The sequence below is a fragment of the Salvia splendens genome, chromosome 4, assembly GCF_004379255.2.
Source record: "Salvia splendens isolate huo1 chromosome 4, SspV2, whole genome shotgun sequence".
In the NCBI taxonomy this organism is placed as follows: domain Eukaryota; kingdom Viridiplantae; phylum Streptophyta; class Magnoliopsida; order Lamiales; family Lamiaceae; genus Salvia; species Salvia splendens.
Window position 1 is genome coordinate 20,298,949 of NC_056035.1, and position 27,379 is coordinate 20,326,327.

Genomic DNA, 27,379 nt, shown 5'->3' on the forward strand with positions numbered 1-27,379 from the left:
CCGTCCATCAAAATGTTCGCGCGGATCTCAAGAAATGTGAAAGAAAGAAAGTTAAAAAAGTTAATGAAATGTGGTCCTATTATTATACGCTCCCCGTCCTATTAAATATGAAATATATAATTTTCGGCACGAGAGTTTATGTAATGTTATTTTGTGAATAATGAAGATAGAGTAAAGTAAGATAGATAAAAAAGTAGAGAGTGTTATTTTTATTTTTAGAAATGTTTCATTTTTTTATGGGACAGTCCAAAAAGAAAAACGTTTCACTTTTAATTAGACAGAAGGAATATATTACTTTTATAATAAAATATGGATGTAATGAGTTATTGGAAAGTGGATACACTAACCAAAAACGGAAAAGAAAACAAAGTGGACAATATTTTGTGAATGGACCAAAATGATCCATTTTTCTTTTTAGTTTGTCCCAACTAAAATAACTAATTACTAAAAATAGAAACATCTTTTATCTCTATTTTATTATTTTTCTCTTACTTTATTTTATACACTTAAACATATAAAATAAAACTATATAAAATCTCATGTCATCCTAGGGAGGGAGGAAGTAGAACTAAAAATCTAAAATAATATATGTATGGTGAGAACAAGAACTCTTTTAGGGATAGGGATAGCCTTAGGTTTCTCACTTGTTCTAATTAGCACAATAGTTATGTTGACTTTGTAATGGGAAAGTCGAAAATTGATAACACTACATATGAATAAGTTGTCCTTTGACCAAAATAAAAGAAAGATGTAGATTTTTTTCCCCTTGTTTCTTGTGTGTGTGTGTGTGTGTGTGTGGTGATAGTGTAGTTGTTGGAAGTTGGGGAAATATAAATGCGAACCTCCACATATCACTTTTCCAAGAGTTGGATGTATTAATCATTTGAGTGGGGATTGAACTCCGAATTAAAGTTGGATGACAAAGTTGAAAGAATATGTTTTCTTATCTTCTTTAATTTTCTTTTAATTTTTTCTAAATAATTTTAATGTCCATATTAGAGTTTGTAAACTTGCTCGGGCCGACTCAGCCTAATATTGATCAGGCCCATTATGAGTTGGTCTATATATGGGATAGTGGTTGGGTCAGGCTAGGCCCTTCAGTGAAACAAATTGATTGGACTTATTGATTGAAGTGGTTTGTAACTGGATGTTTCTCAACTCCAAGGCCGAATATTTCTATAATTTTTAATTATATTTATCTTACTTTTTCATATTAGTTTAGATTTTTCAAAATTCTTCCTTACATTTTGAGTTTCTTAAAAATAAAAACAATAAAATAAATTTAAATGTGCATATTTAATTAATAAATAGTAATAAGATATTTTATGGAGTATAATTATAAAATCATCCAAAGTATATGTACTAGTACTGTAAGGTAGTGATAAAATGCATACTACATCTTTCTTACAAACTTCAAACTATGATATGTACCGTTAGATTTCTAGATTTGATTTCAAGAAATAACAAATAACATTAATAAAATATATCAATACAACGTTAATCGATTGACAAATAATGTTACAGAAAATCGTTTCCAAATATTTGAGACAGAGTTGCATATTAGAGTCACCACTAGTTGTATGACTGGGCTTATATAAGATTAAAATCATTTAAGCCCAGTATTTGGCCCATTACTTAATCTAGATTCCAAATTGAAGCCCCCATTTAATTATATTTCCGAAAGGGGAAGTCCTAAACTCAACATTAAGTTTTAGGGTTTAATTTTATTTACCTTTTTTTAAATCAACATTAGTGACCTAAAAGTAAATTAGCTCAATTTACATGTGTAATACTATCGAGTAGCACAAAATAAAATATCACATACAGTAAATCTCAATATTTCCCACAAGCAGCTTTGAATTGTTGTAGTGTAATTGGGTTATAATTTTGGTTCATTTTCAGAAACCCCACGAGGATTCGCTTTAAAATATAACCCAGTTAGAATACAACAATTCAAAGTCGCTCATGGGAAATGTTGAGATTTATGTGATCTATTATTTTGTACTCGATAGTGTTACACGTGTACATTGAGATGATTTACTTTTCATGCTATTGATGTTTGATTAAAAACAAGTAAATAACATTAAACCCTAAATTTTAATTTTGAGTTTAGGACTTCCTCTTTCGGAAATAAAATTAAAAGGGGGCTTTAATTTGCAATGTAGATTAAGGTAAAACAATGGGCCAAATACTGGTCTTGAATGCTTTTAAACTTATGTAAGCCCAATCATGCAACTAGTGGTGATCACTCTATTATGCATCTCTGTCTCAAATATTAGGAACCCAAAATGAGAATCATATCTCCAATTCCAATTACAAAGATTATCGACATTTCACTAGTAAATACCATTTGTGGTCCATCGATCGTATCACTATATAATGCAATATGTATAGTACTTATTTTATTTATATGCACCAAATTAAGCAAATACCATTTGATATGAATTGTCTTGATCTCGAGGATGACGTAAATTAAACAATAGGAGTACCATTTTATATGAAGTGTCTTGATCTTGAGGATGACGTAGATTAATACAATACGATATGGAGAAGCTCTACCTAATACTAATACTAATACTAATACTAATACTAATACTAATACTAATAATACCTATTTTTGAAAGGTGTAATCTTGATAACCAAACCAGGGAAAACATCATCCGGATCATGGATATGTGGATTCTCCTCAACTATAAACGGGTCGCCGCACTTTTCGCTTATCGTGTGCAGCGTCTCTCCTTGTCGCACCACGTATATTTCGTCGCAAGCCCCTCTACTGTCCGAGAACGTATGGTCCGCCTCGCCCCCTTCCCCGGGCTCGCAGCAGCTCAGCATTAGCATCATGGCCAACAATAGTGCCGTGTATCATGAAACGGCCTCGGCTAACGTTGTAGACGACCTCATGTTTGATTAGGATTTTGTCTTTTTTTCTTTTTATATGATTTTGGTGTTTGGGTTTTAGGTCTATATATGTGGGGTATTTGTAGTGTGATTTTGTTTGATTTAATGGTTTTGGTTTTGGTTTGTTTGTGGTAGTTGTTGAAGTGGGTGCAGTTTAGTTGCTTCAAGTAGTATTAATTGTGCCATTATATGGATGGTTTATTGCCAAGTATATATTCATTCTAATTCTTTAAATATAGACGAAATCAATCTTTGAAAAACATACATCGATTTGATACATGATCATCTATTTGATTTGTGTCAAATACTATAATTTTGGGTAATTTGAAAAATGACATGTTATGCTATAAGTATGTTCATTTTCCATGGGTTTCAGCCAAAAACCAAATTAATTGGTAATAAATTTTCAAATACTAGAACGAATGTAGTATAAGGTAATTAGCTGATTGAAAAATTAAATTTATAAATATTTGATAATTTTATTAGAATGGTCTATTTAGTCTTTTGGCGGGCGTTCAAACTGATATTTTTCAATGGGTTGGTAACTGTCAACAAATGGCATTTAATTATAATAAGTCCAATGTTACTGAGAGGAAAACTTATTGTACGTTTAACAATGAGATTAAAGATAAGATAATGTGAGTAAGGCAGAATTTTGAAAATATATACTACTACTTCACAGCTCGCACAACTCTATGTACCTAATTAAATTTATAAATCACACTCCCACCATCCCCGAAAAATTAACAAACTTATAAATGACATGAGTTTTAATATGTAATTAGTAAAGTAAGATAAAGATGAGATAAAGTATAAGAGAGAGAAAAAAATAGAGTAATGAGTGTTAGTGTATTATGAGATCCGTATTATAAATGATGTGTAGGGTTATTATTTGTTGAAAAACTTTCCATATTTAGACTTTATCTAATTTTAAACAACGTCCCAAAAGTCTATTTTTTGGGGACGGGGTGAGTATATATGAAGGTAGTGGTAAAATACAAGCCGCATTTTTTCTACAAACTCCAAACTATGATATGGATCGTTAGATTTCATGATTTGATGTCAACAGATAACAAATAATGTCAACACAATGCAGGGCTCGGACATAGAAAAAAATAACAATAGGGGCTGTCATTTCTAAATTTTGTTTCAAACATATATTTTTTAGTGTTTTAGATAACTTTTAAGGACTTTTATACAATAATTTATATTAAACTTAAATAAATTTCCAAAATTTATAAAAAAAATGTTTAAAAATATTTTTATTAGGGGCTCGAGCCCCTCTCCACTTCTACATGGGTCTACCATGACACAACGTCAATTGGTTGATAATGTTGACATTGTGTTGATATTTTATATTAACATTATTTGTCATCTTGTTAACATCAAATCTTAAAATCTTATAATCTAGATCATAATTTGAAGTTCGTAAATTATATAGAGTTCGAATTTGATTATGTTTATAATATGTATTTGTAATCTAATACTAGTAACTAACTAACTTTAAACTAATGTCTTTTTATGTCGACTACTTGAGTTAAATTTCAAAGTATTTTATGGCCATGTAATTTTTGGCCAAACTTTTTAAAAAGGAGAGGTGGTTTAACTGCTTTATTAATTGGCGCGACGATAATAATTCTGACATTTGACTTGTTTCATTTATTCATATGAGCTGAAAAAGTCGGTCCTAATACTTGACGTGTTAATTAAATAATTGTGTAGCCACTATCTCTTTGACTCTATAATTCTAATAATTCATCTTCCCATACTAATCCATGAAACGATCAACACTTTTTTTGTGGCTATTATTGACGATCAAAATCACAAAAGAGGTTGAAATGCTCCAACGTCGGAGTCAAAATATTGATGCAGTTGGTTCACATGTATATTTAATTTATTGCCTTCTAATAAGTAGAATTTGTAAAATAGCTTTCATAACTGAAATTTGGGAGAGAAAATTATAATTAACAAATTGAGGATACAAGTCAAAATTGCCCCCTTTCCCTTTCCAACAAGATTCCCACAAAATTATTACTACCATTTTTAGCTTGCTAAATCAGCTATATAAGGCCCAAAAAACATTCAGGCTTAAATTGGACTTGATGTTTAATTTGAAATATTAATTCAACTTTTTAGTAATCTTAGATTGATTTCTTCTGCTTGGATGTTGTGATTCATGACTTTGAGCCAAAACCAGGCATGGAAGCGCAATTTGTCAACTGATACAGTTAGTATTAAATGACATCACATATTCAGTTGCAATCCTTATTATACAAGTAAATGCTCATGTTTGAACCCTCAAATCTCCCACTACCAAAAACTCAAACATGTGTAAGCAATGGCTTTGCATCATCTAATAGCCTCGCAAAATATGAACGAGGAGATAAAAAGTTTCGTCCTTAAATGAACTAGGTGTGGCAAATTATGCGGATTATCGAGTCAACATGATAATGACCCAATCCAATAAAGCTCAACCTGAACCTAACCTGCTAAGGAAAATGTCAATCCAAATACAAACCCAATTTGCTACCCTTAAACCCGAACCCGTTAGCGACACTGTATAATAAGAATTGACACGACATGATAACAATCCAAACCCGATATTACACGATAAATCAAAATTTTAAACTTGATTTTACATGATAAAATCAATTTTTTTTTCATGATTTAAATCTGATTTACAAGAAACTAAATAACTAAAGCAAAGTATTTTTTAAAAAAATAAATAATAAAAATAATAATATTATTTCTTAATGGATTATCCGTATCCAACCCTAACTCAACCAAATTTATCGACTTTTAATAGGTCAACTCAATAAGGACACAAACTCAATAAAGATCGACCCAAATTCATTACTTTCATGCGGATTCATAATTGCCAACCCTAAAATGAACAATTGAGGAAAGATTAAAACTAATTCTGAAGTACTACTACTTATAGATTAAAAATTTTAACATCTAAAACTAAAATATTTTCATCCCTAAGTGCAGTAAGCGTGCAGCCATTAATAGGCATCTCTAATTCACACTTGAGGAAAATGAGTGTAAAAAATTAGCAAAAATCATGTTAAAGGATATTTACTTTACACCTGAGAGAGAACATGTTTGGAAAATAAAAATCAAGATTATAAAGTTGCAGCAGCACTGGAAATGAATTCCTGCGTTCAAGAGTTTTTCAAATAGCAATAAATTGGCACAATGTACAACAAAATATTGATGTTAAGAGCTAGGGCTTCACTAAAATTTCATTTACATAGTTCAGAACTCCTTCAATATTAACTGTCCACGCCACAGACACGGGGGAGAACTCCGTCCATGGGTTGCTCGTATTCCAGCTGCGTTCAATAATTTCGACACAATCAGATAACCTCACAAAGAATGCATTTTTAAGTTGCAAAAAAACAAAGAACAAAGAGGCGACGTACTTCTTTAGTCCTTGATCCATTATGGTATGGCCGACGCAGATGCCCTGTGTCTCGACCCTTACAACTCCCTTCTTGAATGTAAAAAGATCAGGTCTCACTAGTGCAACGAAACTAACAGGATCATGCAGGAAAATTCCTGTGTAAAAATGAATTTCTGATGTCAGAAGGAAACTCAATTATGAATTCTAATTTGTGTGCTATAACTGAAGGATTACCGTAAACTCCATCAGATTTAACATGCCAGTCGCGGTAAAACTTGCACATATCGCATATAAGTTGTGCATGCCTTCCACTCGACTTCCTTAGCTCTTCAAGGTGCATGTCTGAAGACGAGATGTTCAAATGGGATGTTACTTGTATAGTATATAATGGAACAGTGAGATAGTTGGAGCTTTAGTTGATATTTAGAGAGGTATCGGAACCTGTCAGTTTGACTTGCGTTGTGATGTTTATGCCAACAACATCGATATTAGCCCCAGAAGTGAACACAACATCTGCTGCTTCTGGATCTCCATATATCTGTTAATCACATAGGAGCAAATCAAATAAATAGAAGACAGAATTTACATACATCAAAATAACTCGATTCCACATTAGCCTTTATAAACAAATAATAAAAGGAGCTGATTACATACATTTGCCTCAGCAGCGGGATTAACATTTCCTAATGCAAAGAAAGCTCCACCAAGTATCACCAGTCTCTTAATTTTACTAGCAAACGACGAGTCCCTTTTTATAGCCTAAATAGAGGAAAAAGAAGACTTGCTTATAAAGTACCATTGAGCCGATCAGAACATTCGTGGATCAATGACAAATAGATCGCTTACCAAAGCAATATTTGTTAGAGGTCCCAAAGCAAGTATAGAGACTTCACCAGGAAATTCAGAAACCTTATCGACCAAAAATTCAGGCGCAGATTTGTCACATTTCCCAGATTGGGGAGGATCGAGGAAAATGTTCCCCAATCCATCTGATCCATGGACAAAGTCAGCAATGCGTGGCTTTCCTCTCTGAATCAGATTTCATTATGGTCAGGCTGTTGAGCATATTATAACATTAATATAAAAAATAACATCAAAGCATACTTTGTGAATCGGTGATCACTGGCAATTCACAGAGTATGACAGTCACAGATATTGAGTCAATTTATGTTACACGAGATATAGTTGTAAAATGGAGGCTGACACCCCACCTTTTCCCAACAGAGAGCTTCAGGAAAACAGACGTGTACTAAACAGTTCCACACTAACTACTTGGTCACAAGACAGTCCCGTTCCATTTGAGCTTTCTTAAACATGAATAATAAAGTAATATATGGCATCAATCCCAGTCTCAGCTCCGCGTTTAGGATTTTGGCTGTTCTAACCTCAAATTAGCTTAAGACCAAATGGTATAAGAGACTACATGTCAAGTAAGAGAAAAAATAAACAACACTTAAAGATGTAGCGTGATGGGGGGGGGGGGGGGAATTGAATTCAAACAGTAACACATTCAAAGTAGCTACTATTAAATAAAAATGCAAAATGAAACCTCAAATATTGTGAATTTGATACTAAGATGGTAAATCACTGAATCACATAAAAATGAAGCCATATTTTACCTTTAATGGCTCAAAACTACCCTCTGCAACTGGAACATCTGAACGTCCGGCAATCTCACACTATCATTTTGCACAACAAATAGTTATCGGTCACGAACACGTCCAAAACATAAGGTACTTAAGCATACACCCAAGAAGGATAATGACCCTAAACCCATGATGGGACATACCAGAAGCAATGCATTATGGGTTGCAGCCTCTGTATTGACATTGCCAAATACTGTTGTTAATCCTAATATATCCAATTCAGGTGACTGAAATGCCATTATTATCGCCATGCTATCATCTGAAATTCAATATAACATCCTTTGTTACAACACTGTTACAGTTCAGTAGGCAGCAAGCCGTCGAGCGCTCAAATTAAAGAACCATCTGAATCTTGGACCTTTTACATAAATAAGTGTGCATTCTCCATGATCCCCCTACTTACTTAAGAAGAGGAAGCTTGAATTTCAGAAATTAAAACAAAGGTCTGATTGTTATACATACTTGTGAAGTTGTGCTCGCACAACATAGACCAATATCTAACTGCTTGACATGAGCCGTATGCTATAATCTATACATGTGCAGGCCTAAATCAACTAAAACTCAATATCATAATGAGTTGTTGTTCAATATGCAAGATTGTATCTTGAGATTAAATATGCAGTGTGTTTGGTTCATGAGATTGAATCCCACGACTCAATGAGAGTGTTTGGTTTGCAAGATTGTATCCCGGGATTAAATATGTAGTGTGTTTGGTTCATGAGATTCAATTACACAACTCAATGATGGATAATCATGGGATAGTTAGTCATAGCTCAACCCCTATGACTAAAATAATCTCACCACTCAATCCTTAATTACATCTTAGTACTCCCTCTGTCCCATTAGAAATGAAACATTTTCCTTTTTGGTCTGTCCCATTAAAAATGAAACGTTTCTAAAAATGGAAACAATACTCTCTCTACTTTATTTTCTCTCTTACTTTACTCTCTCTTCATTAACTCACAAAACAACACTACATAAAATCCCGTGCCGAAAAGCAAATGTTGCATATTTAGTGGGACGGAGGGAGTATGATTTTATCTTGAAAACCGAACACTACCTAAATGGATAATCATGTGATAATTGGTCATAGTCAACCCCCAAACTAAAATAATCTCACAGCTTAATCCTAGATTATATGTTGCTACTATTTTATCTTAGGAAACCAAACATCACCAAGAGAACACTGAAAGATATAACAGATTAGTGCGCTGGAAAGCAGAATTGTGAAGAGATTGTCTCTCAATTTAAATTTACTTAAAGTAGAGATAAATAATTAGGGTTAACATCTCAAAATTGAATTAGCAGGAAAAGATTGGGCAAAAAGATGGAATGTTTTAAACTGCTGGTACAAATATCTTCCATCAGATAGATTTGATCTACCCTACATCCACATAGAGTTCTATCTATCTCTCAGTATCAGTCAGTTCACCTTTTGCAAAGGCGAATTGGACCTCTCTCTCTCTCTCACACACACACACTGACACACACAGATTCAATTGGATCAATGCAATCAAAAAGAAGTTTGATACTAATTGTTTGAACCTCAAAATCCGAACTCAGATACGACTGGAAAGATGCCACATTTGGAAGACGCACAACATCGACAAAAAGGCATCGAATAGCAGAATCAAACAGTAGCGGGGCTGAGAATCTAACCAATGCCGGGATCGGTGTCAATGATAAGCTTTTCACGCTTCGTCGAACAGCAATTTCCAGAAATCACGCTCGACATCACCACTGTTTTTGGCGGATTCGATTGAAACTATAAAATTGAAAAGTGAAATCTCTGAATAAAACTTGGAGATTATATATAAGCGTTAAGGATTTGGAAGATCTCGCAATTGAAAAGTATAATAAGAAAAAAAAAAAGATAAAATGCACAGCTAAAGAGTCAGCTGTAATTCTGAGGGTGTGTAGATTAGAAACGTATCATTATTCGTAACGCCATGTGATCCATTATTCATATGAAAACAATTCTTTATTTATATGTTGTTGGGACATGTGGCAGTTTCTGATTAGCTTTTCTGGTTATTCGATTTTATGCTTCTTGTTTATAAAACTTTGTGGCCTAGAAATTTGTGTTTAATAATTCCGTTGTCTCTACAATGCGTACAGTCGTTTTTCCTGAAAAAAACAATTTAATTTAGGCTTGGGCTGGTTACATCATCTAAATAAATGATCAATTTTATAAAATCGAAGCACAAAGAATTGAAGTAGGAATTGGGGGTTTGATGATGAGATCAATAAGGAGATCTGTTATTTAGTTGGTTTAATAATCTCCACGTATATGGGCATCACTCCGAGTCCGTCCCAAAGGTACTTGGTCACGACGAATTCGTTGTCTGGCCACAATTCTGAGCCGTTTGAGTTTCCATTGAAAGCACCAATGATACGGATCAAACGGAAGAACTCAACCCTAAAGACTCTCGTGTTAGGAAAGACAACTCATTTAGTCTATATACTTCACTCAAGTTGTTCTCACAACCGATATGGGATATTGAATCCGTAACAGTGGCCTACAACTACATAAACAAGAGCATCCACAATGGGATAGGGGTTATGCCACGGAGGCGGCACCATTCGTTGTAGGGGCGAGCGACGGGATTGGGGGTGGGTATTGGGAATGGTGGGCGGAACGTGCTCTACTCATCGCCCTGAGCATGATGCCTGGCGGGGTAGTTTTTTAATCTTCTTACTCCAGATTCAAAATTCAAAACTCTATGTTAAAATAATGAATAATGCAAATTAATGTGAGATGCATGGCTAGATGATTGATCTATTACAAAAGAGGGGAGATGATTTAACGGAGGGATGTATGGCTAGAGGGATAAGACGAGTCTCCCAATTGTGGATGCTCTAAAATGTTGTTGGATGGGGAATTTCAACAATTTTGAAAATATTTAGGAATATATTTGTAATTTTATAACTAAATAATACGTTTATAAAAATATTTTTAACAAATTAGCTATATTAGAGAATTTGAAAATTCTATATGAATTGAACGATTTAATTGGTGGAATAGTGAGGCATTGTCAATTGGCTTTTCGCACGAAAAATATGTATGGTCGCATTCAACGGCCTAACTTTGAGGAATGTAGACTGAATTTGGTAAATTGCAATTGCAATTGCAATTCCAATTCCAATTCCAATTGTGTAAAATAGTAAGGCATGTGGGTCAAGAGAAATAGGCTGTTACGTATCTTTTTGTCGATCAATTTTAACAGATAAGAGCAAATTTAAAACACTCCGTTCACGTGTATGCACTTGAATATTTCTAATTATAAACAAAGTCTCTTTTTTCTTTTAAAGAAACCAGAATAAATCCTATGCCCACCCAAGGATAATTAAAAAACGACCCATGTAAGTGGCACAAACAGTAAAAGGAGGATTAAAATGTTCCATTTTTTTTATATAAACTTCATATGTGGCTTCTAATAGTATTAAATTCATAGTGGAATGAAATCAACAAAATCGAAACTAGACAAATATCATCAAAAATACTATATGAGTATAGGTTCTCATGCGGCTGTGGCGACCATTTACCAATATTTGACATAAAAACCTAATCCCACAATTCCTTACTCATGCCTACCTACATATTGGAGTACAAATTTACAAAATGCTCTTTTCATAATTGACAAAAAAGAAACCTTACTCCTTTCAAAGTAACATTTCTTCCTCTGAGCATTGTTTTTTTCTTCATTTGCTGTTCCTGTTTTTCAAATTCACAGGGTTACAAGCACAACATATCTCTGCCCCAACTGACCTGCATAAGCCAAACAGAATTCATTCTGTAACATGATAATATAACAGATAATAAAGCTTCAGCTATACTATTTCCGTTAGGGTAATACCAAACGACAAACTTTGGCTCCGGTAATTTCTCATGCAGCTTCACGTATTTTAGGATTTGGAGGAGAGCTAATGGTATTGGCAGGTCCTTTTGACAGATGACCTTTTGCACTCCCGGATGCTCCGCTTGTGTTCTTACTGAATATGGTTTCAGCAGCTGACATTGACTTTTTTACCTGCAAAGAGAAGAACCAGCACATAGAAAGTTCAACAAATCACAAAATAAAACGATTACCACATTTAGTATCAGTCTCGACGCATTCACTCTACTGCTAATTATAGAATTATGGTGACACTTTCATGCAGTAAACTGTAAACATGAAAATAAAGATGCAAAAAACTTACAGCAGCAAGCCTCTCCCTGTGTAGCTCATTGACATGCTGGGGACAGATGTAGTATGTTAGAAAACAATCAACCTTTTGTACTGAACATACAACTAAAGACCAATTTACACTTATAGAAACTAAATTATATACTAAATCTTACTGGTTTCTTGAACATCCTTATCTCATCTCCGCCGAACCCAGGGAGAGCCATATTCCAATTTCTTTCTGATTCCAGATACAAATAGAATTTTAGTACTCCCTGAGAAGGAACTTAAAAAGTACACATGAAAACTAACCCAGATGCAGGAGTATGTCTTTTGCTTCTAAAGTGGAAGATTTTCGGTGTTTCGCCAACAAGCAACCAAATGTTGTAATCTGTTATTTAGCATTCAAATAAGAATGAAAAAGGAATGAGAGCAAATCTAAGTTACACAACAATGGTTCATGAATTGTGTTTTGACTTTTGTGTCATAAAACGATACTTCTTGAGCAGTAACAATAGATAAGACCCCAAAGTGAACAAGACCTTGCCATGAGATGAAAATATGAAGACCAGCGTCAGTTCCCTCTAATGCCATTTTGTTATGCACAAGCAAACAACCCCAAATTTTAGACACCCCCCCCAAACAAAAAAAAGAAATAAATACTCCCTCCGTCCACAACACCCTTACTGTTGACTAATTTTGGTAATGGACCCACATTCCCCTAACTTATCTCACTCACATTTTATTACAAAACTAATATATAAAAGTATGACCCACATTCCACTAACTTTTTCAACCCACTTTCCACTACATTTCTTAAAACCCCGAGTCGAGTCAAACAGCTTCAATTAATGGGAGACGGAAGGAGTAGTATGTAAACGTATATGAGGCTGAATATTCTAAGAGTACTAAATTTCAATGTTATCAAATAGCGGATATGGCGGCGCCATGACGCTATGGCATGGCGTTCGGTGGTGGAAACGCCATAGCACCATGTCGCTGCCATAGCACCGCCATATCCAACATTTGACAACATTGCGTGTGTACTGCATTTAGGAATAAGGCATTATGCAAGAAACATGGTGGTTAGAGTGGTATATTATGCTTTATTAATTGTTTAAAGTGTTTTAGATGGTATATTTTTAATATTTTTTAATATTTTAATTATATATAAATATATAAGTATTATTTTATTTATTTATTTTTTGACCGTCATATCCGCCATACTAATACGCCGTATCCCTGTGGCGGTTTTTAGGCAAACCGCCATAAGCCGCCATACAAGATTGATAACATTGCTAAATTTTACTGGCATGGTATTCTAATAAAAAAATTGCATACCTTAACAAAAAAATGAACAGTCTAGACATCTCAAACATTTGAAAGCTAAGAGTAATAAATGAGCAATGTGTGACTGACAACAAAAAAAAACAAGTTCATCTGACAGGTTCACATAAGACATGCAGAAAGAAAATATTTCCAGGGTTATATACTAGTTACTAGTAGAAGTTTACAACATTCTATTAGCTAGTAAATTGTAATGTAGTTTGGTATTAGTGAGAACTGAGAAGCCGGTATAAATCTGAAGTTTCCAACTTACTGATTCCACAAAGTCCTCGGCAATGTCAACTAGAATGTCTTCAACTTCAGGATCTAATTTTTCAGATGGATCAATCTGGAGAATTGAAGGAGGGAACAACTTACTCAGCAGTATTTTGATACATAATGCTGACCACAGGCTGCTCAGTGGATGACTCAATAATATAACGAAATGGAGTAGTTTTTAAAAACACACTCAGTAGACCCACACAAAAAATTGAATAACCAACAAACAGAATTTAATTCATTGATGCATAATCCATTAGGATGCAGAAGTAGAGACATGACAGACAAATATCATATTTAAAGAAGAGAACAAGAGCAAGTTCCTAGAATTAATAATATGAACCATACAGCACTAGAAAACAAATCAGACGTACCACAGAACCTTAAGTAGCAAGAGTCATTACATACAACATCAAATAATTTGGATGACCACAAGCATGAATAAAAAAACAGAAATCAGGACAGACGTCTTTACCTGATTTACAAGCTCCTGAATGCTGCGCTTACTTAAAATCCTGTTGGAAGATTCTTCAGTATCTGCAGTGGCAGGTTTATAGAGGGCTCCAGGGTGTGATGCACCAGACACGTTCATGCCAAGAGGTGGCCTTTGGGTTCCAATTCCTGGTCCCCTGCTCATCTGTTGTTGATGAGTAATGGATCGGGGGGGAGGAAATTGTTGGTTAAAATGATCCTGCGCCTGGCCTGAGGCTGATGGTTGTGGGGACTGCTGGCCGGAACCAATTGTCTGTTGTTGCGGGGTAGTAGGCATGTGATGGTGATGCTGCTGCGTAATGTGGGATCTCGGTTGAAATGATTGAGGGCTTGTCTGAGGCCGAAGAGACGGGGTTGGTAGAGGAGGTTTTCCTTGGGTTCCAGAAGACAGCCATGGCTGGTTCTGGGTCTGTGGACTTTGAGAACTACTCGGTGATAGTACCCCAGGAGATCCAAGTGAGGAAACTCTGAGCATGCCATGTCCTTGAAAATTCTGATACAAACCAATAACAATGTACGAGGCAATGAGCATGGTTTATTTTTAATTTGAAAGCTTCAATCAACACACATTTTGGTTCTGTCACGAATAAAAAATTCTGGAGATGGCAAGCTTCAATCAATCAGCACTGATACAACATTACCAAGCATTACACACGGCTGAAATAACAAAGTCGCATACAATTCAAAACAGAAACTTTTCAAAGCAAAAGAGACGAGACATATGAGTAGAAGGTGGAGCATACACAAGTCATTCAATTGGTACAAGAGCCTTTGCCATCACAGGAGCCACTCTATTGCAAAACACAATATCTCTCATTACACAATGCCAACAACACAAGCAAAATATAAGCAGAACAGAAGATTTGACCTACAAATACAAAAATTCCCAAGTCACAAGGGTTGTGCAAAACACATTAGTAAAGCAAACCTCAAGCAAAAGCTGCACAAGGCGTGAAGTTTTCAAGAACAACAATTACACACAACAAACAATAAGGATAAGTTGTCCAGAGCATAGTAGAAACATTATTTATCTTGTACTAGTAAATAATCAGGCATCATAAAATAGAATATAATCAGTTTCTTTTCTCTATCACTACCAATGACAGAGTATGTTAGCGACCTGTGCAGCAGGAGACTGGTTCGTCGGGCTCGATTGCGGTCTAAGAGATGACTGTGAAGGCCTCAGCTGATTCGAAGACACGCCTGCGGGACGCATTGAAGACGAGGCGCCCAGTGCACCCGTCATTCCCATTCCTTGCACCGGCTGCCTTATCTGTAGTACAAACAAGGCCGATAATCACCAAATTCCCCAATTGCATAAACAAAATAGTGGCATGATCAATTGAACACCGCAAAGTATGAAAAGGGGGAAAATACATTGCGTTGGAGCCCTAGGTAAAAGTAATTCAATGTTTAACAAATAAGCAGGAATTAAACCTGAGGCTGCTGAGCGTAAGCGGGAGGAGTGTGTGAGGAGAACGAGGCAGGCGAAGGGGGGCCGGTGGAGGGGCTATGAGCAGGGACTCCGATCGCCATTCCAGGGCGAGGCGGTGGCGGAGCGGAAATCGAAGAGGATATTGAGGCGGAAGAAGCAGGCATGGGCGGAGACGGGAGGGAGAAGTGAGAGTAGGGCGGCTGCTGCCATGGCCGGGTGTTAAACGGCGGCCTTGTTTGGGAATTGCTAGATTGTGTCGCGGCAGGAGGTTTTAGGGATGGCGTGGGGTTTGAAGATGTGAATGAAGTGGTAATGGTGGTGGTGGTGTTTGCTGGGGCGGCGGATGTGACGGAAGAGGTGGCGGTTGTAGTTTGCGACGGCGGCGGCGGGTCGGTGGGTTGAGGAGTGGAAGGCGTTTGATCCATTGAATCGAAAGGGGGGAAATTGCGACGGAGGTGAGTGAAGGCAAACATATAAAAGGGGGGAATTACAGTTTCAATATTTTTATTATAAATATTTTTTGTTTTAGTATTTACTTATTAAATTAATTTGACTAGTTGTAAAATGAATTTGGATTCACCATTTTCCACGCTCACAAAAACAAAAATGTTATCAAAAGGGAATTTATTGCTACAAATTGCAATTCATGAGAAAATGAGGTATTTGTTGAAAGTAGGGCTGGTTCATCTGGTCGATTTGGTTGTTCAATTAATTGGTTAATCGATTAAATTTTTTATGTAATCGAACTGACTTGCTAATCAGTTAGTCTATTAACTGATCGGTTAAAACCGATTGTTAGTCGGTTAACTGATTTATAACCGTAATAAAAGGTTTGCAGAGATGTGACTGGTCCTAATTTAGTCTGTTAACCGATAGAGACCACCATGCAGCGACGGAACTACATAGTGCCAAGCCCCCGCGCCAGCGGGGGCTTAGCCGGAACCAAATGCAGATTACCCCTTACACGTCTGTCCTCCGCCCCAGAGAGGGCCTGCACTCCAGCCGTTCAGAGTCTTCAGACTTGAGCGTCGCCGATACTCTGAATCTGAAAATTGAAAAATGAAGAAGAGAAGACTTGGGCCTAATAGTTTTGGGCTATTTATTTGATTGTTGGGCTACATTTTAATTTTGGGCTATAATACCATTTATATACTTCCGCCTTTTTAGTAATATAAACTTATTTTCTAGTCAAATCTAATTAAAGTAACGACTAATTTTTCAATTAATTTGAATAAATTTTTTTTTAAGTTGAGGCTCTGAACTTTATTTAACGATCTGATTCAGAAATACTCCAATTTTAGTAATTATGAAATTAATATATGAATTATAATTTGTTTTTATGGATTCTGAAAATAATTAGTTATATATTTGTGTTGTAATTTATGTTCTATGATGTGTATGAATTTGATAATATATATTTATTGAACTTTTATTTATTTATTTATTTATTATTATTATTATTATTATTATTATTTATTACTCTTTTCGTCCCATTAAATATGAAACGTTTGTTTTTCAGTACAAGATTTTATGTATTGTTGTTTTGTGAGTTAATAAAGTAAGAAAGATGTGCATTTCGGCACATGATTTTATGTAGTGTTGTTTTGTGAGTTCACAACCCGCTGGGAGACTTTCGGCCTTAATTTGCCAGTCTGGTCGAGCAGGATTAATCCGATTCCACCGAAAGTGGGTTCGGAATGGTCAAACCAAAAAAAAAGGATAGAGAATAAAGTAAGAGAGATGAAAAAAAGTAGAGATAATGTTATTTCTTTTTTATGAAACGTTTCATTTTTAGTGGGACAATCCGAAAATGAAAACATTTTATTTTTAATGGAACAAATGGAGTAGTATTATTTAAAGTTTAGCACCGGCTTATTCGAATTCCTGGTTCCGTCACTGCCACCATGCGGCTAATGTGTGTGGCGGAGATGTGACTGGCCTCAGCCTTCCGCCTAGTTTGGTGGTTGTAGGAGGGCGTGATCCGCTGCAGGATTGGCAGAGACGGTATGTTGAGTGGTTGAGGACTTGTGGGAAACGAGTTGTGGTGGTTGACTGTCCTATCCTACTGCATCCTTTCTCTACATTTCTGGAACTGCCTGAGTTTGATCAGTTGCTAAAAATATATCCTATTTTTTGTAACTTCTTTCTGTCCACATTCTTCACTAATAATGTTATAATTACTTTTTCTTTCTATCTCTTTTAGTTTACCAATTGTGCATTAATTTCTATATTGTTCCAAATGTTTATATTTTTGTGGGATGGAGGGAGACTAGTTTTTCATTGCGTGATTTGTAGAGTATCACCATACGTCCTTCTTCAGCATAATACATATAAGTTCATTTAATGTGATTCATCATCTTGCTAAATCAAATATTCTCAATTGATCATATTTAGAAAGTTTTTCTACTAAGATTGATTGCCATCTCTAAAATGTGGATTTTGTTCCTCGACAATACAATAGTCGTCATCCACAACGTCTGTGGCTTCATCACTTCCCCTATATTAATGAGTACAAGTCAAGGTTATGAATATGGTGAGACAATCTAGTACTAGTAATCAAATTGCAGAAAGATTAAGAATGGGAAGACATACTTTGTCAAGTAGATGAAAATTCCCAAAATGACAAGTGCATAAGCTGGATAGTAGAGCCACTTAACCTGAATTAAGCAGATTAGTTTGTTGGTGCCAACACAAAATCAAAGCAAGGTGTTGAAAATCAAAAAAACCTGTTGCTTGTATATGAAGATTCTGATTAGTAGAACCCACATATCAGATGTGAGTAGAGACAAATTGAACAATGTGGCTCCACTCATCTGTAGATTTGATAATATAAGAGACATGGGTGCGTTATATTGCTAATTTTTTAAGTTGCTAACTCTGCGAACTCATCAATGTAATGTATTAAAAATGTCAACATGATAACATTAAAATGTTAACACATAATGTCAACATAATAAAATATCAACAAAATTATGTGTTAACATTTTTAATACACTGCGTTTATGAGTTAACAGAGTTAGCAACTTAAGAAAGTTTGCAATTGATCACACCTCACGAGAAACAAATTTAATGATTGGTTAATTAATGAAAGAATGACCTTTAAAACAAGAGGCCCCAGTGTGCAGAATGTAAAGCTTGCTATTGTGCAACCAACATATGAATATACCTGCAAATGGGGGAGACTTTGTTAACCCAAGAAGTAAATGTAATATAATTCCAAAAGTGTGAGTGCTTACTAGTCGAGGAGACCAAGTGATTGAGCCAAGGCTCTTCCTCTCATATGTAGCCCTATAAAAAAAGTCAAGGAAGGAAGTAGAGCATTATTCTTGCTTCATTGGAAATAGAAGGATACATCCATGATCCAGTGATGAGCATGCCAAACACACCAATCATCGCCATAACTTCAATGCGGTCTTTCTTCTTCACACATAGCTCCTGCACCACACATCCAATCATTTGACGGACTAGAGAAGAAGACGAAGAAGAAGAACATGACTTTTTCAGTACACCAACCATGCCGACATTGCTCATTGCAAGAAATAAAGTTCCTGCAATCACGAGAATATCCCCTAACAGAGGTTCTGAAGCATCTGTAAAATATTGATTAAATATAATTATTATCTCTGATTGAAAATCAATATTCATAAGAATGTAATCAATGCAAACTCTATATATTGTACAAATTTCAAACTATGATCTGAACCGTTAGATTCCAAGATTTGATGTCAATAGATGACAAATAATGTTAACAAAACATCAATCGGTTGACATATTCTGTTGACGTTATTTGTCATCTGTTGACATCAATTCTTGAAATCTAACGCTCCATATCATAGTTTGAAGTTTATAGGAAAGATGCAGTCACCAGATTATCACTACACTATATATATATGATGATGAGAAAATGCGACCTTGAGCAGTCGGATCATAATCAGAGAGAACGACGAGAGCAAGGCCAAGCAGGGAAAGGCTTACTCCCAAGAAGTGCGAGATGACATAGCGAGTGCCCAAGAACATCCACGTCAGAAGAATCGCCCACGCGATGGTGCAGCAATCCAGCAAAGTCACGCTTGTGATTGATGTATACTGATAAGCTTTAGTGACTGCAACACATCAAAAATGAAAAATGAATTTTCAAAATTCTTATCCTATTTCTAGGACAAGTGAAGATGTGAAAGAATCAAACCAGCATTTTAATTACATACCTAGATAGTTCCCCTGCACATCAACAAATGCAAGACAAACATACCAGTACCACGATACCTGTGTCCCAACTCAACCGAATCCGAGTCTCACCAATACGCTAATACCAAAACATAAGATTCTATATACTAACAATTGAAGGTTTTTTATATTTTTTTTTTTAAAAAAAAATCAAATTTCAAACCCGTAGTTTCTGCCGGCGCCACACCAATACGCTACCGTACACGGCAGCCAGAGCCAAATATGAAAAGAACGACACACTCATTGGCGCATCCACACCTTCACCATTAACACATCACTACTTATTTGACTTTTCTAGAGAATTAACACCAAATTAATTAATTACTACCTTGATTAGTGATCAAAGATACCGTGAAGCTGACCACGGCCAAATCGAGAGAAACCAACTGTCCTAAAAATATCAGCTGCAACGTTCGCGACATGGCTTCTTCTTCCTGCCTTTGGGATCCACTTTATATTTCATCAATGATATCTAAAACAAAAACGGGATCATTAATTTAATCTGCAACTCTTTAAATTAGGTGAAATACTAACTCTTTTGCCAACTACTGAGTCAACCCAATACCTAAATTAAAATTCCTACTCATTTGAGGTTAGTTACTTTGTTGGGCTTCTAAATATAAACAAATCGACGACAAGCTAATTCATCTTCCAACTACACCCAATGACCAAAAGGGATAATATTGATATATCGTTCAACTACTTCTTTCGCAATATTGACAACATACCACTACATTGGAACTTGTAAATACTCAAAATAAAATTATATCAAATTCATCCAAATGGATTTACAGTAGATTACATATACATTATTGACTACGATATACATGTTTATCAATTTATATGTACATTATTAAATTTTACGGGTCATTTAAAATTGGCTCATGAGTAAAATGAATACTCCCTTCGTTATATGAAAATAGAATAATTAGTTGACACAATTTTAATATTTAGTTGGTAAAGTAAGAGTGAATAATGTAGAGAAGACTTTTATCTACACTATTCTCTTTATTATTTTACCATTTCTCCACTTTAATTATTTACTATCATTTTTATAAAACAAGTGCTCAAAAGTAACTGAGACTGCTAAATCGGGACGGAGAGAGTAATAAATAGTTAAAGTAAAGAAATGGTAAAGTAAGAGAGAGAATAATATTAAGAAGACTCTTCTCAACATTATTCTCTCTCTTACTTTACCATTTCTTCACTTTAACCATTTATTATCATTTTTATAAAACGAGTATGCAAAAGTGACCGGGACACCTAATGGCAGACGAAGGGAGTACTATCCTCCGTCTCATTCAAGATGTTCATCTTTCCTTTTTAGTTTATCCCACCCAAGATGTCCACTTTCTATATTTGAAAATAAATCCCTATCTCCTATGTCCTCATTAAAATATTCAATTACATGTTTATCTCTACTTACCACACCTATTGACTCCTAAAATCCCGTGCCACTCAAGAATATGGACATCTTGAGGGGAACGAGGGAGTAGTTGAAATAATGTAAGTGAATGATGAGGCTCATAAGTGATAGTAGGATAAAAGAGAAGGAGAAATAATTTCCATAAATGAATATAGACTATTTCTATACGATAGATAAAAAAAGAAATTCAGTCTATTCTATGGGACGAGGAAAGTATTATATAGTATTGGTAGTGTTAAAATGCAAACTCTAAATATTGTACAAACTCCAAACTATAATCTGGACCGTTAGAAAATATCAACATATGACAAAATAATAGCAACAAAAAATGTCAAAACAACATCAACCATTGACATTGTGTTGACATTTTTAATTGCTGGTATTTTGTCATCTGTTGACATTTTCTAACGGTCCAGATTATAGTTTGGAGTTTGTACAATATTTAGAGTTTCCATTTGATCACATCTCATATAGTAATAACCATTTTGCAGAAAATACACATCTTCCCTTGCATAAATTAATAATTTTAATTAAAATAATTTATTGATATTTAAAAATCTAAAGTTTAAATTTAATTTTATAAAATAAAATCTAATATTGAAATAAAGAAATAAAGTGAAGGATGACAAAGGAGGAAGAAAATAAATTTTGAAATAATATCAAATTTAGTACATCATTGAAATATTATCATATTGAAAAAGTTAAAAATGTAAAAAGACCAAATTGTCCAGCTCCCAAAAAGGGCATTTTCTGGAGAAAACAGTGCAAAAGGACCAATTGTGCATAGACTACTGGAGATATTTTTAAAGTCCAGTGACTACGGCAAGATAAACTCATAGTTCAGGAACCATTTTTGTAGTTCCCTCTATATAATATTAGTAAACTTAATTTTTAGAGTTACGTTTTTATTTTTAATAAATATATTATTCAAGAGTGAACTGCACCAAATAACCCTAACTTTTGCACTTGTTGCACCAGTTACCCCTATAAAAAATAGCACCAGAGGGCCTAACAAAATATACAATCACAAACGATGTTTTTTTAGCCATTTTTCGGACGAAAATGTCCAAATGGATTGAAGGGCATTCTCGTCTGATGATCGCCAAACCTGCACACCTACTTTGCATACCTGGAAAGTTTTGTCAAATCATTATATTTGGTGCAGATTTCCTATGATGAGTTTGTGTGAATATTTATCTCTCTCAATTTGATGAGTGTGCATGAAAAAAGTTATATTTACCGAAAACATCAAAACCTTTCTTAAATTATTCTTCGCACGTTATCTTCATATGCTATTTGTGATATTTACCAAAAACATCAAAACATTTCTTAAATTATTCTTCGCACGAGTTATCTTCATATGCTATTTTTATGAAGGTTAATTATATTGCCATAAAGCTACAAATGATGGTGATTTAACTAAGCCATGCATGAAATAAAGACTCGAGATAAATATATAAAACATAATATTCCATCGAATAAAAAAATGCAATATGAGATTTTTTGCTCCCTGTAATATTGGAGAAAATGTTTTGATCATGAATAGTTTACTCAAGCAAATGGACGTAAAGTTGGACAAAATTAAGCTTCATCAAGATGTGTGCCATTTTATTTTAGCGATATCCGCACAAAGCTAATAATATTAAATATCACCTATTATTTTCAGTTAATAATTTTTTCCATAGGTCTAGTGTCTTTGGCATTAAGTGCATTTGGTATTTAACTAGTTAAACAAATCATTTGGCATTAAGCATGACCATAAAAGAGGGATGTATTTTCAATTAAATTTATGCATCCAGTTAGATAATCTTTTATTTTTCTTATTTAATTTCTTAATAGCACAATGAAAATTTATTTGTTCTCCAATATAATGAACTTTATTTCACGTTTATCGAATAATTTCCTTTTCCTCCAGAAAAAACCTTTTTCCCATAAACCCCTTCGATAAAAGGATAAAAGGTTGCATTAATTTATTCGTACTATTTTATTTCTCTCGAAAATACTAATATTCCTCAATAAAATTTACACTATTATGTCGTTCCATAAGTGAAGCCCACATATTGATTTTGGATATCTAATTAGTAAAATGGCACATTATTTTAAGAGAGAGAAAATAATCCTTTAAGTCATATCCTCTTGATGTGTCAGTGTGACAATACATGCAGCAGGTTGCATGGCAAGGCGATGTCAGCCTGGAGTGTTAATTTGACGAGAATGCCCTTTAAGGGCCTGAGGGTGTTATCGTCCGAAAAAACTTCTTTTGTGATTGTATATTTTGTTAGGCCCCTCGGGTACTATTTTTTTGTTAAGGGTCATTGGTGCAACAAGTGCAAAAGTTATGGTCATTTGGTGCAGTTCACTCATTATTCAATTATTTCGATACCCACACTATTATTACTATATACTCCATTTGTCTCATTAGAAATTAAACGTTTTCTTTTTTTGATTGTCCTATTAAAAATGAAACGTTTCTAAAATGGAAACAACACTCTCTCTACTTTTTCCCACTTTTACTTTACTATCCATTCATTACTCCCTCCGTCCCACAAAGATTGTCTCACTTTGACCGGGCAAGGGTTTTAGGAAATTTAATTAAAAGTGGGTTGAAAAGGTTAGTGGAATGTGAATTCTACTTTTATATATTAGTTTTATAATTAAATGTGAGTAGGAATGTGTTAGTGGAATATGAGGTTCACTGCCAAAAATGGTAAAAAGTGAAATGAGATAAATTTTGTGGGACGGAGGGAAATGGAAAAATGGGACAATCTTTGTGGGGCGGAGGGAGTATCTCACAAAATAACACTACATAAAATTTCGTGCCAAAACAAAATGTTTCATATTTAATGGGACGGAGGGAGTATATCTTTAATATCTATTGCTCATTTTTAAATTATCATCTCTATCTCAAACTATGTATTGTTCAAATCGGAATTATTTCTATCGTGTTGACAGTGAAAATTTTATATACAAAAATTGTTAACAGTAGTTCTAGGGCTGGCAATTTTCGACACGACACGATAATCTGACACGAATCCGCACGAAATTATTGGGTTGGGTCAAGTCTTATTGGATCCGTGTCCTTATCGGGTTGACCCATTAAGAACCCGATAATTTCGGGTTGGGTTCGGGTCGGATGCGGGTCGGATACGGGTAACCCATTAAGAAATAATATTATTATTTTTATTATTATTTAAAAATATATATATTACTTTACTTTTTTAATTTCTTATAAATTAGGTTTAAATAGTATAAAATGAATTTTAATTGTGTAAATTAGGTTAAAAATTAAGGTTTAATCGTGTAATATTAGATTTTAATCGTGTAATATCATGTTCGGGTTGTTATCGTGTCGTGTCAACCCATATTATATCATGTCGATAACGGGTTCGTGTCGGGTGCGGGTCGTGTTCGGATTTGAAGGTAGCAAGTCGGGTTCGTGTTCGGATTTACAGTTTCCTTAACAGGTCGGGTTCAGGTTATGCCTTATTGGATTGGGTCATTATCAGGTTGACCCGATAACGACCCAATCCGCACGATTTGCCAGCCCTAAGTAGTTCGGACACCACAATATTAAAGTCCTACGTCCGCCGCTGGATATACTAAGGTTGGGATGGAGGAAGTATTTGATAATATTTAACGGAAACTTTAGTCATGAAATAATATACTCCCTCTGTCCCTGAAAAATATGAATATTTGGTTTGACATGAATTTTAATGGATAATGGGTAAAGTAAGAGAGATATAGAGAGAAAAGTTAATTAAATTATTGTTAGTGGATAATGAATCCCACATCTTTAGAGAATTTTTTTTTCAAAATTCGAATATTCATACTTTGTAGGGACAAATGGAATAATAAATTGATTTAAATTTTATTAGATTAAATAGAAATATTATAATTTATAAAATTATCTTTATTTCATAAAGATAGAAAAGCACATCAAGATAAACTATATTTATCTTTTTTTTTCATAAAACATCTTTTTGCAATGGGAAGTGCATTTGAGAAATTACTTTTTGTTCATTTTGGTGAAGGTACCATCTTCATCACACAAAAACTAAATAAAGCAATTATTTTTATTTATATTTTTTTGTTTATTTTATTCTCTTGGAATTCATTATTTTTAACAAATACTTGATCTGTTTCTTAAAAAGAAAAACTTTGGAAATTACATAGTTTTAATACAAAATTGGTAAAGTAAGAAATATGAAGAGAAGAAAATGAGTAAAGTAAAAGAGAGGAAGAGAAAAAGTAGTACTCCATCCGTCCCAAGAAAGTTGAGACAAAACTTTTGGACTCGGAGATTAAGAATTTATATTAAATAAATAGGAGAGATAAAAAAAGGAAATATAAGAGAGAGTAAAGTAAATGATGGAATAAAGTAAGAGTGATTAGATGTTTTGTCTTTTGTTAAAAAAGAAATGACTCAACTTTGTTGGGACGGACTAAAAAAGAATACGACTCAATTTTTTTGGGACTGAGGGAGTAATTGAATTGGAATTAGTGAATTTTGAGGTTCATTTCTTAAAATAGTAAGTTTATATTTTAAGAAACATGAATAGAAAAAAATTAATATTTATTTTAATAAAAAACATATTTTTTCAATTTACCAATAACCGTTAGAGAAGCTATAACATTGTACATAAATTATACATGTATATAATATTCTTAAATTTTATTAAAAATTAATTTTGTTATTTATTGTATTATATTATAAGTAGCAATAAGAAAGAAGTAATACAGAAAATTTATGTAAAATGAATCATGTTTTGGAGCTTGATTCGAATTAATTATAAAATATTTAATAAAAAAAATATTATATTTCTTAAATTTAAAAATATTTAAGTTAAAATAAAATAAAAATTCAAAGTGTTGCAAAATGATTAGTATAAAGTTTATTTAAATCAATTAATGTTTATAAATTCATTTTTAATGTAAAATATTTTATAAATTTCAATTATATACATTTATCGCTACCCTAAAATATTTTAGATATGTGGCTTCTTATAACCAACAGTAATTTGAATAAAAAATGGTCTAGTAAAATCAGTTTCTCAAGCCCCAAAATAATAAAGAAAAAAAAAACATTCCCGAGGGTGGATAAATATAAAATGGTGACAGAGTTTGTTAAGATATTTTCGTAAATGAAATGACATAATAAATTGAATATAGATAGATAGCAGTAGAAACAAAAACAAAAAAGAAGGCGGGCCGTCCAAAAAAGCAGTAATTTTCTGGACCCCATTCCCTTCTTCATTTATCCCTCTTTCACATTTTGCTTTCCTTGCTGATTAAAAACTCTGTAAAGGGCAAAAACTGGAGGACCTTCCCATTCCAAATTCATCCTCCTTTTTTGCTCTTCCCAGATCATTCACCCATATTTAATCCCTACTAACCTCATCAATTCTATAATCCATATCTCCGTTTTGTGTGTTGGAAAGGGGAAAAAATAAGCCATGGCCGAAGAGCACGGATTCCAATCTCCCGAAGGCCACCGCCTCTGCGCCAACAACTGCGGCTTCTTCGGCAGTCCAGCCACCCAGAATTTCTGCTCCAAGTGCTATCACGATCTCTGCCTCGAGAACTCCGCCGATTCCACCTCCGTCTTCCCCGCCCCGTTGACCACCGGCGGCGGAGGATCTTCCGCTCCGGCGCATCACGCGGCGGCGGCTGTATCGATCTCCCTCCCTGAGAAGGCTCAGATCCAGGCTGCGCCGGCGGCGGCGAACAGGTGCTCGGCGTGCAGGAAGAAGGTCGGGTTGACCGGATTCCGGTGCCGCTGCGGGGTGACGTTCTGCGGGACACACAGGTACCCCGAGAAGCACGCGTGCAGCTTCGATTTCAAGTCGGTGGGGAGGGAGGCCATTGCGAAGGCCAATCCGCTGGTCAAAGCGGAGAAATTGGAGAGGATATGATGATGAAGCTTAGATTTGATTTTTCATTTTCTGTGTGTGGATGAATGGATGGTGAATTCAAGTTAAGCAGATCGATCGATCCTTCCGTTTAGATTTGGCCGCCGTTGTAGTGAATTCGATGTGTATAATTTTTGCATTTTCTTAAATTTACTATGATTTCGTTTAA

General features: G+C 34.6%; 4 protein-coding genes across 6 annotated transcripts; 1 reads left to right on the plus strand and 3 right to left on the minus strand.

Annotated features, from left to right (window-relative positions):
- Nucleotides 1-6,056: 6,056 nt before the first annotated feature.
- LOC121801379 (uridine nucleosidase 1-like) lies at nucleotides 6,057-9,896 on the minus strand. Of its 2 annotated transcripts, none has more exons than XM_042200860.1 (9): nucleotides 9,613-9,896; nucleotides 8,097-8,212; nucleotides 7,927-7,986; nucleotides 7,154-7,336; nucleotides 6,962-7,066; nucleotides 6,749-6,845; nucleotides 6,542-6,649; nucleotides 6,327-6,462; nucleotides 6,057-6,236 (listed from the first exon to the last, which is right to left on the minus strand). In XM_042200860.1, exons 1-9 carry the CDS (start codon nucleotides 9,686-9,688, stop codon nucleotides 6,128-6,130), a joined length of 990 nt encoding a protein of 329 aa, XP_042056794.1. In that variant the 5' UTR covers nucleotides 9,689-9,896; the 3' UTR covers nucleotides 6,057-6,127. The 2 variants fall into 2 exon arrangements, with proteins under 2 accessions (XP_042056794.1, XP_042056795.1); XM_042200861.1 differs by having other exon boundaries at nucleotides 9,499-9,621.
- A 1,521-nt stretch (nucleotides 9,897-11,417) lies between these two features.
- Nucleotides 11,418-16,107, minus strand: LOC121799070 (transcription initiation factor TFIID subunit 12-like). Of its 2 annotated transcripts, XM_042198393.1 has the most exons (9): nucleotides 15,654-16,107; nucleotides 15,337-15,489; nucleotides 14,200-14,709; nucleotides 13,720-13,794; nucleotides 12,432-12,510; nucleotides 12,296-12,360; nucleotides 12,154-12,189; nucleotides 11,811-11,984; nucleotides 11,418-11,722 (listed from the first exon to the last, which is right to left on the minus strand). In XM_042198393.1, exons 1-8 carry the CDS (start codon nucleotides 16,074-16,076, stop codon nucleotides 11,841-11,843), a joined length of 1,485 nt encoding a protein of 494 aa, XP_042054327.1. In that variant the 5' UTR covers nucleotides 16,077-16,107; the 3' UTR covers nucleotides 11,418-11,722; nucleotides 11,811-11,840. The 2 variants fall into 2 exon arrangements, with proteins under 2 accessions (XP_042054327.1, XP_042054329.1); XM_042198395.1 differs by lacking the exon at nucleotides 13,720-13,794.
- Nucleotides 16,108-18,038: 1,931 nt separating this feature from the next.
- Nucleotides 18,039-20,336, minus strand: LOC121799905 (solute carrier family 35 member F2-like). The gene is made up of 11 exons (XM_042199422.1): nucleotides 20,204-20,336; nucleotides 20,039-20,133; nucleotides 19,857-19,914; nucleotides 19,563-19,754; nucleotides 19,165-19,241; nucleotides 19,004-19,086; nucleotides 18,888-18,939; nucleotides 18,749-18,817; nucleotides 18,378-18,464; nucleotides 18,244-18,308; nucleotides 18,039-18,148 (listed from the first exon to the last, which is right to left on the minus strand). The coding sequence occupies exons 1-11, from the start codon at nucleotides 20,295-20,297 to the stop codon at nucleotides 18,058-18,060; spliced, it is 963 nt and encodes a 320-aa protein (XP_042055356.1). The 5' UTR covers nucleotides 20,298-20,336; the 3' UTR covers nucleotides 18,039-18,057.
- Nucleotides 20,337-26,511: 6,175 nt separating this feature from the next.
- LOC121797941 (zinc finger A20 and AN1 domain-containing stress-associated protein 6-like) lies at nucleotides 26,512-27,379 on the plus strand. The gene has a single exon (XM_042196722.1). The coding sequence runs from the start codon at nucleotides 26,755-26,757 to the stop codon at nucleotides 27,211-27,213; it is 459 nt and encodes a 152-aa protein (XP_042052656.1). The 5' UTR covers nucleotides 26,512-26,754; the 3' UTR covers nucleotides 27,214-27,379.